This window comes from Chinchilla lanigera, unplaced genomic scaffold (assembly GCF_000276665.1).
Source record: "Chinchilla lanigera isolate Chin_1 unplaced genomic scaffold, ChiLan1.0 scaffold00006, whole genome shotgun sequence".
Classification (NCBI taxonomy): domain Eukaryota; kingdom Metazoa; phylum Chordata; class Mammalia; order Rodentia; family Chinchillidae; genus Chinchilla; species Chinchilla lanigera.
In genome coordinates, this window is record NW_004955407.1 from 6,247,526 (window position 1) to 6,260,133 (window position 12,608).

The 12,608-nt window shown below is 37.1% G+C and overlaps 1 protein-coding gene across 2 annotated transcripts in view; it reads left to right on the forward strand.

The window, feature by feature from the left end:
• The first annotated feature begins 31 nt into the window (after positions 1-31).
• Vgll3 (vestigial-like family member 3) overlaps positions 32-12,608 on the forward strand; it is a 45,577-nt gene continuing 33,000 nt past the window's right edge. The window contains exons 1-2 of one of the 2 annotated variants that reach the window (XM_013503684.1): positions 32-171; positions 10,935-11,223. In XM_013503684.1, the coding sequence (XP_013359138.1) occupies positions 10,959-11,223 (265 nt within the window). In that variant the 5' untranslated portion in view covers positions 32-171; positions 10,935-10,958. The remainder of the gene's footprint in view (positions 172-10,934; positions 11,224-12,608) is intronic. The other variant, XM_013503688.1, reaches the window with a different exon arrangement.

Here is a 12,608-nt window from a genome sequence, read left to right on the forward strand (position 1 = left end):
GGCGGGAGCGGCGCGGACGCAGCGCGGGGCTGCGGGCCGGGAGAGGCTTCACCTGGCGGGGCTTCGGGGAGCTGCTGTCCCCCGCCCGGAGGCTGCGCCTGCTAGACCCCCGGGCTGCCTCCAGGGACTCAGTTCTCTGAAGCTCTCCGGGCGCCTCTGGCTTAGGACCCTGTGAGTAAACTTCCCTTAAACCAAGCCTTGTTTCGGGGTTTTCTGAAGTGAGTAGGAGCGGTGCCGCACAGAGAGCAGAGGCTGCCGATCAGTGAGCCCAGGAAATGACCTTTCTGGGACTTTTAGGGTGGAACATTGGTCTAATGGAACATGTGCAGAGTTTTTGTGGAGCTTCTCGGTAATTTATCTCCTCGGGACTGTGATGTAGAGGACAGGGATGCCAGGGTTCTTCATTTATTTTCTAATCCAATCAAGGCACAGACCTTGTTATAGGAAGTGTTCAGTCTGTTGACCTCCTGTTCCCCAGCCTAGAGGTTATCTTGAATGTGTGGACTCTGGCTGTCCACCATGACAAGAGCCTGAAGACGCTGTCCATGAGATGTGGCTGGAGCTAGGAGATAACACAGTTCAGAAGAGAGGGTAGAGCTCTGGGGAAGTGGGTACTAGTTGCTCTTGGATGTTACTGTGTCAGCGCAGCAGAAAGTGCGTGCAGGTTTAGTTACATTGCACTGAAAATGTATTGTGTGTGTGTGGCAGAGGCTGGACCGACGCAGGGTCCTCTTCAGACTCTGCGGATTATGCCAGGGTGGATTGATTCCCCGAGACTTAAAAATGCATCTAGATACAGTTAAGAAATGGCCTTCCACAGGACTTATATTGTTATTTCTTGTTTCACTGTGGCCCTTACATCTACAGTGGTACTCTTTGGAAAGAAATCATAACTTCCTGTTTAAAAGTTAGGGGCCGTGAAATTCATTTGATCTGCAGTGGTATGCACACCAGATTCAGCTGCTAAACAGCACCGACTAAACTAAGACCAGTCACGGCAAAGGAAGAAAGAGCCACACTTTTGTGTTGTTATTTACTTATTTACTTTAGTATTCAGTAGCTTCTCATTGCTTTTTGGAGGGGGAGGACAGGAGAACATTTTGTAACTTTGGTCAAGGGTGTCAGATGGAAACATTTTGGTTGGGCTCCTTGTTTTTGTCTGGTGTATACAAAATATAAGTAATGGGGAAAACCATGCGGGGTCAAGTAGGAGCAAGAGAGCCAAGCAGACCCCTGATGTTACTGATCCTCAGTCCTGGAGGCAGAGTGCTTTCCTCCGGCTCAGAGCCTGTGGACGCCTTCAGTTACCAGTTGGAATGCGGGTGAGCAGCAGATTCAAACTTTACTCAATATTCAGAAAGATATTTCCCTTCTTAAAGAACTAATGAACTAGTAAGAGTAGTTACAAGTAAGGACTTTCTTTTATTTTCAGGAGTTGCAAAATTAATTCCATTAAAATATGAGTCTATGGTGGGGATCGATATTGTAATACTTTTAAGAGGCCAGAACCTAAAACTCAGGAAGATGACATAGCACCAATGGTAAAAGTTGGTTTTCATTAAGAAATGACTCCAAATACCTTACTCTTGATTTGGCAACATCCCTGAGTCTCAGCTCCCAAATTTAGTTCTTTTGCTAAAACTATCAACACAATGTAGAATTAGCTTTTTATTTTAAAAAAAGAAAAACTTGATTGGTCTATACTGATGAATCCCATGATGAGAAACTTCTGCTGTATTTTGAGCTTCTATAGACATTGATTAAGTATATATTTGGCTGAGCTGACCATAAAAATTTAGCTGAGAGGTGTACTTGGAACTTTTCACATTCCTTTTATTAAAATGACTTCTCTCAGATTTTTCTAACTTTTTTATCAAATGAAGAAACTATCTGACAGTTATTGGCTAGTAAAAGAGAGATTTGACAATGTGGACAGTGTGACAACTGTTCTTTCACTGTCAGTTTGTTTTGATGACCTATATTTTTTATTGGAGAAAAGAGTCAATCAGGAAATTTCTATCAGGCTGACAACATTTTTAGACTATGTGATGTGTGGGTGAAGTGGGACTGATACTGATTTGACCCTAGTGCAGTCATCCGAGAACACGTATTTTGGTTGTTTTTGCATTCCATATTATCATTATTATGCATGAAGACTATTTTCTCTGTACATGGAACGTGACCCTAAATAGCGTTTTGACTGGGAGATGAAAATAAGGGCTACAGTTTGTAGCATTTGAAAAATTGTTTTGCTCAGGAAAAAAATGTGACAGTAATTAAGAAAGCTTGATGGTTATTTATGAGATGCTAGGAAAGAAAGCACTGACGTTTTGTATAACTTCAGTATTCAACTGTAGTATTGTACCTTGGAACTGATGTTTTCCTCAAATCTTTATAACTTGGATGTTCTTGTATATTTTATTTCATTTGTAGTGCTAGGGCTTGAATCTAGGGCCTCATACATGCTCAGCAAACATTCCAACCCTGAGTTATATTCCACCAGTCTAAAATCTTTATAAATTAGTATACCAAAGAAACCGATTGTAAATTAATATATCAAAATGATCTATAATGATTAATTGTAAGCACAGGCTATGTTCCCTACATATGATGTTATAACTGGACACTCTTTTTGAAATGATAGAATTTATTATTCCATGCATGTGTACTCTCAGTTTTTTTTTTCTTAAAGGCTGAAATTTTAGATTTAGTCTTTTATTGCATATATTACAGGTTGTAGCTTGGTGAATTCTTAAAAGTTTGTATACACAAGCTACACTATAGTGTGTTAGGCATGCAGTACAGTAAGTGAATCAACACAGTCTGTAAATGCCCAAAGAGTGAGTTGTATTGTCTCTCACATTAACTCTAGAAATGGTATGGCTGTGCGTTCACCGTACTAGGGTTTAAGAAGCCAGAAATTCCTGAGCAATGCGAGGCAACCTCTTCCCCACCATCCCCTCACAGCCTTCATCCGTCCTCTCAGGAGAGCTCTTGACCCAGTCTCCCCCTGCATGCTCTGGAGGCTGATGCCACTGCAGAACGTGTGCAGAAAGGAATGCACTTGTATTCTAGCAGTGATGGTAAGAGCAGGCCGAAAATCTAGAAATGTGTGTCAGGGAAAATTGAGGATCATATGAAATCATAGATTCCCTTTATTCTCAGTAGACTTCTCATTTTTAGAGCCAATCCCCCTAGTCATAATGTGAACCTTAAGAAGATACTTAATGAAGCTGTGAGAATTACGTAGCTTATACATGAGATGATGAAAACAAGCCATAATCACCAAATTTCTAATTATGTGTAGAAGTTTTGAACAATAGTCTGTTAGGCTTTGTGTGACTTAGGACATACTCACTCTGTCCTTTTCAGGGCACCAGCTGGGTGAATCTGGATGCAGGCTTTTACTTAAAAGGACTAAGCTCCCTTGGGAGGCAGAACTCCAGTTATAGGTTTAAGAAGTTCTTCTAACTCTTTCTCTGGACTCTGTCACCTTCATTAAGTCATAAAACCACTCTGAGTTTCTGTTTGTCATGGAAAGACCCTGGAAGAAATGCACTTCAACGCTTCCTTTTACCAATGGGAAAAATGAATGCTCATGAGGTTGAAAAATGTCTCCCGAAGGATTTCAGAGCTGACTGGCGGCTGCCAGCCTCTCCTTTCCTGATGGGCATCAGAGCATCTTTCCACAATGCCATGCAGCTTCCCAAGCCTTTTTTTCCCCTGCTGTTGCAAAATAGGCTTATTTTTGTCTTTAGTGCCTCAATCAACTTTTTTGATAAAGAAGATTAATATGCAATAGATTCTTGGGCCTTGGAGTTTGAGATTCTTTCCAAGTCCTTGGTAATGTCCTTTTTTAAGTTTAGGCATTCCAAAGGCCTCCTGCAAACATTTGTATTATGCTGATGACTTTTGCTGTCCATGCAGCATCCTTGGTTGATGAGGTGGAATAACCACTTAGCAAATGAACATTTATTTATTTAAAATAAAATATAGAAAGTGGTATTAATGATTAGTTTTAAGTGCCTCATATTTCTTTGACATTCTAAAGTAACTAGGTTCATTAAGAAGAGAGAATATAGTTATAACCTAAACTATTTCAATATGCAGTCAAATCATTTAAGGCAGATGATTTAATTTTCTTGTACGTATAAGCAAGGATTTAAGTGGATTTAAAAGAATTCATACTGGGCTTCTTTGAGAAAGAGAAGCCCCTAAAATGCTACACTACACAAATTTACTGAACTGCAAGAGCTCAGAAGCTCAATCTGCCTCACAGCTTTAAGTTCGAATATTTGTGGGTTTTTTTTTTTTTTTTTTTTGGTACCAGGAATCAAACCCAGGATCTTGCACTTGCTAGGCAGGCACTGTTGCACTGAGTTACATCCCCAGTCGTCAAAATAATTTATCAACTAGAAAAATTTAAAAATAAAAGAAAAATTAAACAAAAATAAATGAATTATTGGCGCTGGAGGTTAGCCAGAATAAAGCTCACAATAATGATGGAAAGGGCAGAAGTGAAAGCCATAAAATTTTGCAAACTAAGGCTATGTTCACCAAGAACCCAGTACCATGACATGGTCACCCTAGGAATCTAAGTGAAAGGAACTTGGATTAAATGCAAAGAAGTCCTACTTTGCCTGGCGTTTGTAAAAGTTTCACATCTCGCAAAGTTTTTGAAGTATCAGGGAAATGAATCAAGCTAATGAAAGTGAGGGTATTCAGAAGAGCAGCCTTGTTCTTCCGAGTAGCGTCTCTTTGGACAACTGGAAGAGACACCACTGAGCGGACCTTGTTGGGAATTACGTGTGCTCTTGTTTCCATCTGGACAAAGGAATTTTCAATAAGAATAAAACAATCATGTATGTGATTCCTGCGGCATATCCTAAAGCAAAATTCTCAGTTGACTCTAATTTCTAAACATGGTGCTTAACTTAGATGTCATTCCTGTAGGCCCTGTTTCCAGTTAACTTAAAAAAAAAACTCAAAATGAACACATTCAGTAATATATAATAATTGAAGACATTACCTCCAGAAAAACATTTTCATTCAAGAAACAAAGGCCCTCTAATAGTTTAATTTCAGGCTCTGGAAGAGACAATGAAGGCAGTAATTTGGGGCATAGCTCTGCCCTGAGATTTTCAAAATGCACCTCCATAGTTAAGCAGCTGGTTTTCTCTTTCAGACTACTCATTTAGAAGACCCCAAGAGTGTCTTGCACATTAGAGTCAAACAGCTGTTGCTAGGACAACTCATAAATGCCATATTTATAGGTAATTTAGTGGATACCAAATTTATGCCAGTGATTTACAAGTGTGGTCTAAATGGGGGTAATGAACTATTTTTCACTTACCTCCTAATGTGAATAGAGGGGGAAAATGACCAAAACTCAACAGGTGTCCTTTCTTAAAACTGTGCTGTTTTAGTATGGCAAATTACTTGTCTTTGGAGGACAAGGTAGGGAGATCCCATTAGGATTTCTTATTTATATGAAGATAGACAACCCAAGGAGTTGGTTAGATGACCCATGGCTGGAAATGAATTAGTCTTCAGTGGTCCCTAGATTCTTTTTGGCAAGTGTCCTACGAAATCTGAAGAGGTGGCCAATGTAAGTGTGAATTTGTTAAACTCCAATATGTTGCTTGTTAGGATATAGAATTGGACAAGACCGTATGAGACAGTCACATCAGAATTCCTCTTTTACAGAAGAGAAAACTAAGGACCACAATGTTCAGTGACTTGTTCAGACTCATAGAACTAGTTTTGGTCAAATCTTCTTGGTCATTTCAGTTCTGTACTTCTTACTATCTGGGCTTCCTTAGAAACCAGAAAACAATTTATACTTTACCTAGTGTTACCTTCATCCTTATTAGGTACGTGGAGAAATGACACAGCTTACCATAGAGATAAAACGTGAGGTTTTCTTTACTGCTGGCCATACAAATGCTTTTCTAACTAACAGCAGTTCATTAGGGACCAGCTATATGTTTTATCTTTGTATCTCCAAATCTTTGCACAATTCTTGACACAAAATAAGAATGAATTGACCTTTGCATGAGTGAATGCATAATGAATAATTCTTAAAAATGTTGCACCCTAAGTCTATTCACAGTATTGTGCAAACATAGCAGAGGTTTGTTCATTGGAAACTGTTGTTTCATTCAAAGTAGTTGGTTTGAGAAAGCATGCATACCCTAATGATGTGATCATTGCTTAAAACATTTTGGGAATGCAAATTTTGAAATTGCTTTTAAGCCTGTGGCACATTTTTTTCAAACATCGTAAAAACTGGAAAATTTTCATCTTTGGAGGAGGTAGGCTGGATTTTTGATAATGACCAGACTTTGTAGGCAGTGTGCTCAAAAGTAGTTTATCATATTAAGTAATATTATTTTTAAATAATATTACTGTTATTAAGAAAAATTTAAAAAAGCAAGCAAATCAAAACAAATAGCATCTGAAGTATGACTGTTTCTCACAAGTCAATTTTGCTCACATTTGCAGAATAGAATTTCTGGAAAAATTACATCCAAGTATATTATGTGTCTGATCATCAGAGGACAATACATTTGTCAGATACAGTGTTGTATTTTGTCAAGAGGTACATGCATTTTCAGAATGCTGCATTACTTAATAACAGTATCTCTGATATTTTTATGTTATAAACATTAGATTATCCAACTTGTCATGTGATGTCACGCTGACTGTGGGATTCTGTGCTTCTATTTAACTAAAATAAGTATCCTATAGAGACTCATATTCTGTAGAGTGTTTTCTTGCATGAGCCTTGCTATCAGACTGAAATAAGTTCTGAGCTCCCATCTACCACTTACTAGTTAGGTGAACCTACAAACTATTTTTTGCACATGTAAATTGAGAATGATTAGTTTTTCAAAATACAAGTAAGTTAAGAAAAATATGCTCCAAGACCAATGAGGTGGTTTTGTGGACTTTATGATTTTAAAACACTTACCCTAGAGTAATGGTTCTTTCCATAGGCTCTGAGCATATATTTGAACATAAAAGAATCATTGCATTTAAAAAGATAACTAGTAAATATTTTTAAAATAGCTGTTTCTAAATATCCAGTGATTTTAGTGATTCATTAAAATACTTTTGTTTCCTTAAGAAAAAAGTTTCCACATACGCTCAGTAATCATTTGGCATTTTTCAGGCTTAAGCCTTGGGGAGTTTGTGGTATTTGGCTCCTGACATGGAAGTTTTTCTCTTGTCAGACAGATCCTTTCTCCTGCACATTCTTTCTCCAGTTCATTTCTCTCCTGCCTAGTCCACGCTTTGAGGTGGTCTGCTGGGGCTGGGTACCCTATGCCCACTCTCTTCTACCTTTTTCATTTGCACTTTGGTGCACTGGCTTCACTTTGTAGCTATTAACCCATTCCTGGTTTCACCTAACTCTAGAGTCTGATTTCGTGGGGAAAATGTGTCATTACTGAGCAGTGGCAGTGAAACGTAAATATGTATTAAATAAGACAACTGGTAGTCTACAAAATCCCTTCTGATGGCTTGTTCAGTTTTGTTAACAATTCTTCAGAGTCTTGTGAGAAATGCGTGAATATGTATGAGATTTGGATATTTTTAGAAGTGATTGTACATTTTGAGAAAAATATGTACTAGATTATATTTTGGTATTGATTCCACAAATCTAGGCTCTGATGAGTTGAGATTGAATCGTAATATTTTGAATAAGGCAGGTTATCCCCAGAAAAGAGTGTGACACCAGGGATATTTCATTCAACAAGTAAATGTAAAGTGAATACAGAATATGGGAAAAGTAAACATGAGCAGTGTGATGTGTTTATTTTAGAAAGTGAGGAAATTACTGCTGTTCACCAAAGCACAGACGCCAGAAAGCAGAGGCCAAGACTATGAAGAACATTAGCATAGTGTCAGTGTCAGCCCGAGTCAGTTGCTATTGTTTCGTGTTCCTGTTTTCTTCAGAGTCACACTTAAAGTTAAAACGTTTATGCAAATTCGACTTTAGCGCTTTAGGTAGTTATCAGGCCATTTGTGTACTTTAAAATTCTTATTGTAACCAGCAGTGTTGATTATTAGTCTACATGCGCTTGTGTGTTAGAAATGTAAACTTTTAAATTGGTTCACAATTATTTGTGAAAGTTAGTTTAACTGTATCTGAAAAAAGTACCAGTGAAAATAATAAATATTCCAATGTCCTGCCTTATGGTAGGTGTATCATAGTTTCCCTTTTTTACAGTACCACAATTCTTTGTAATATCAAAAGGGGATATTTTGGCATGCATATTTAGATGAGTAGAGAGATACTATGTGCATGAAATATAAAGAATATCAGTGTATGTATTGACAGAAGAATGACTTTTAAAAACTAGACTAAGGACATTTTAATACAATGGTAGGTTTTGGTTATTTTTTCTCATTGTGTACTGAAAAGTATGGAATTCTAAAGATTAATGTATTTGTACCATTCAGCAATTTAGTAGCAAAAAGTCACAAAATTAGGTACCAGTAAGAATATAAAAAATTATAATCTGTGGCTGTTATCAGTTAAAAATTTAAGGTCTTTTATGATTAGTATTATTGATCCCAGAACAATTTTATATTTGTATTAAAATTTTCAATTTTTAAATCTTTTACATATATAACTTAATTTTATTTCACCTAAGAATTAATTGCTATTAATTGAAGGTAAAATAAATTCTTACATTTATTTGGATAATCAGTATAGCCAAGGCTCTTTTATTTAAAGAATAAATGCTACAGCTAAACAAATTAAACAATTATATGCAAAGCCTGCCTGACAAATTAATGCTGAGCTGGACATTAACAGGAAAAAGAAATCAGTTTTATAGATAATAATGAACACTTGTAGAGAGTGAAGCTACCCTGTAGCTCAGTTTTAATTTCCTTTCCATATAAAATATGCCAGAATATTCAAAAGAGAGTGTTTGCATATGCTACAATAGTGTATGCTTTACATAAATACACACCACATAGAGAAACAGCACTATGACTTGAGCAATAAATCATAGTACTTGTTTAATTTTAGAGTGTAATTTAAAACTAGTGATAACTTTAGAGGTCATTTAGTTTAGTCTCCTCATTTTACACATAACCTGTGATGCTATGGTGTTTTGCTATTGAAATACAGCAAAATATAGGTGCTTTCAAATCTGTGCAAAAGGGCATGCTAAGAAATATAATTAGGTTGTTATTACAATCACCTATTTATCAGCAAGGCACATTCACTTACAAGGAGTAAATTATCTATTCATCAACAAATGATATCTACATCAACATTCTAAACAAAAAGTGTCACATGTATTTATAAATAATAACGCCATCATAATTTGTACCTCCTAATATGCCTGAATATTTCAGAACCCATCTGACACAAGAAAAACATATTTATTCATGGAAGATAGTGTTCATTTATTAAATGATACATTTATAATTTGAGATATTGATTTTGAAACTAGTAATTATGTTGGAACCATAGAATCTGGTTAATATATTTTGGTAGTATTTGTAAAACTACTGAGTATTCTGGAATGATAGTTTTTTCTGTTCAGACTCGTTTTTCAGAGTGTATTTTTTTCTGAAAAATTGTATGAGAAAGGATTGCAGTTTTCAGATAAATATGTGGTATAGAAAACCTTTTTGATCACTAAAATAATGCATTTGTAAGCTTTAGCATTCTCTTATGCATAATTCATAAGCATTTTGTTGGTAATACAAGTATTTTATGTTTAGTGAAAATATTTGGAAATATTAAAAAGCCTGAATGAGAAAATAATAATTAATTACCACCTTGCCAGGCAGGAAATCAATACAGAATATAACATTTTAATGACTTTTCCCTCCAACACTAGGCATCCCTTCTGTTTTCCCAACACACTTATATACTCATACATACCTACAAGTACACACACACACACACACACACACACACACACACACACACGTATACACCTGCCTGTTTTATTATGAATTCTGGGTCCATTAATTGTGTGCTCTGTGACCTTTGGCAAGGTACTTAACTTCTCTAGATCTTGATGTCTTTCTTTTATATGTAGATGGTAGTAATAACTGTTTTGGAATTATAAACATTAAATGAGGTAATAAATATAGAGTTTTAAAAGAATATCCTGCATAATATATAATATTATATCCATGATCATATGTTTAAAATATATTTTCGATTATCATTTTCTCATTTTTTATTTGAAAAGTTAGTCCTTGCTAGTATTTTGTATTATTTTCAGTAAGCCACAATAAAATGTTTTTTGTTCTCTATGATAATGGTGGTAAGTGGAACATCTGAAAAATATGTTCCATGCAAAATGAATCTTCACACAGACTTATTTTGTCATTTTAGTTTGATTTTTGAGAAATGAGTTCAGCACATCTGCCAAGTCTTTTTATAAGATGCTACATTCCTGTTTTTATTTTGGTTTATTTCATTTGAGAGAAGTTCTTTTCTTCTCCACCCTGCCCCTAGACAGTTAGATTTCCTATACTCTATTTTTGCCTATCCTGGACTCAAGTGTTACCCATATATTAAATCTTAACAAGTGAATAAAAATGTGAAGAAAGACTAGAAGGATCTACTGTAACTGTTTAAAAAGTCATTTTAATGTAACTGGTTTTGAAACAGTAACCAAAAACCCCAAAATTGAATTCTTTGTGACACTTTGAAAATACACAGTTTTGATAATGGACTTTTTTGCTAAATTTGGAATAACAGACTTTTTTTTCAGTGTGGGAAGGAGGCAAATGGTTGGGGAGGGAAAAGATGGAGAAAAACAGATGAAGAAGAATCAGTTTGCAAACATATGTTAATATTTAGATTCTTTTTTTGTAAAGTGAAAAGTTAACTAGCTAATGCTTCTTTTTTTACCAACTATCTTTGATACTGTGTTTTGTTTATTCTATCCCAGAAGAAGTTAGCGGTATACAGCAAGATGCAGGACTCTCTGGAAGTCACCCTTCCCAGCAAACAAGAGGAGGAGGAGGAGGAGGAGGATGAGGAGGAGGAGGAGGAGGAGAAAGACCAGCCTGCCGAGATGGAGTACCTTAACTCTCGCTGTGTCCTTTTCACTTATTTCCAGGGAGACATTGGGTCAGTAGTGGATGAACACTTCTCAAGAGCTTTGGGCCAAGCCAGCACCTTCCATCCAGAATCTACCATTTCAAAAAGCAAGATGGGGCTAACCCCCCTATGGCGAGGTAAGAATTCAAAAGCAGATGCTCTCCAGGGCGCTGTCTCTGTTTCGCAACTGCCTGTACCAGGTTCCAGCTGGAGACGTGCCCCTGGAGGACGGATATCCACTTGCTTTTTAATTTTTAAGGACAGCAAGGAATTTCTTTCAGACAAACAGCTGGATCAGTTTTGTCACATGTGGAATGCAGGGTTGGAAACGATGCAGTCACACCCCTTAAATTCCACATGAAAAGTAGTGACACAGCGGGCCTGAGTTCACGGTGGCCAGACTGAGCTGCAAAGCACCATTCCCAAAGCCCCGACGGCCCAGTTTGGATCTCTGAATAACAAGCAAGCCGAAATCAGCTTCTAAAAATTTAGCTTTTGCTCATTCCACTAGGTGTTACATGGTGACATAACCAATATCTCAGTCTGACCCGGAACTGCGGACTCTGAAAGCCTTCTGTGTTCTCCAGTAGCTTTCTCTGCTGATTTGCTGTGGAGTAACCTTTTGTAGTGTATAACCTATGCACTGCCGGCAGGATCTCCCTGCTTTAAACTAGTGTTTTACCTTGCTAATGAAAAACTGTGGATTAAGCCTCATCTTCTTTATTGCTTTTAGTGTGAAAATTGCAGAGATTTGTTTAAATCTGATTTCTGGCCCACAAAAGTCCCTGGGTAACATCTTAATTATGGTACTTATAAGGCTAGAGAAAAAAAAATATGCGTCATTTCAACGAGAGCTTCAAAGAAATGTGCTACAGTTGTTTCTTCCAACTTATTTGGTTATAAGAAGTAAATAGTATAATCATTTTCAAATTGTTTTCTGCTCAAGAATGTGGTATTACAAGGGAGTCTGTTAGAAATGCAAACTCTTGGGCCTTACTGCAGACCTGTTCTGTCAGAAGCTCTCCAGTGGAGTCATTTGTGTGTAACTAACTCTTCAGTAGCTCAAGTGCAGGCTTAAGTGCTGCAGTCACCACTCTACTGATGTTAAAGACATATCACAACCTCCTTGTCTGCACACTGTTGAAGCCTAATCTCCAGAGGAAGGCAGGGAAAACTACATTTTAACAATGCCTAGAGCGAGCCCCAAGATGAGGAAAGGCTGGCTGGGGTAGCACCCAGGACCAGCATTCCCCTCAAAGGCCCTGGTCTACTAAGAAGCACTGGTCTTGCCTGACTGGGTGTGACCTGTAGGTCTCAGACTTCATTTCCCACCTTTTCTTCTTTATTCCTCATGCCCTTCCTCCCCCTCTTCCTTTCCTTCTCTTCTCTTTCCACTCTCTCTTATTTTTCCTTCCTTTTTTCTCTTGTTCCTTTCATTCCTTCTTTCCATCACTTTCTTTTCCGTTTTTTTTTTTTTTTTTAGATGTAAAAGACACTTAGATAAGCAGTGACTATAGTCCCC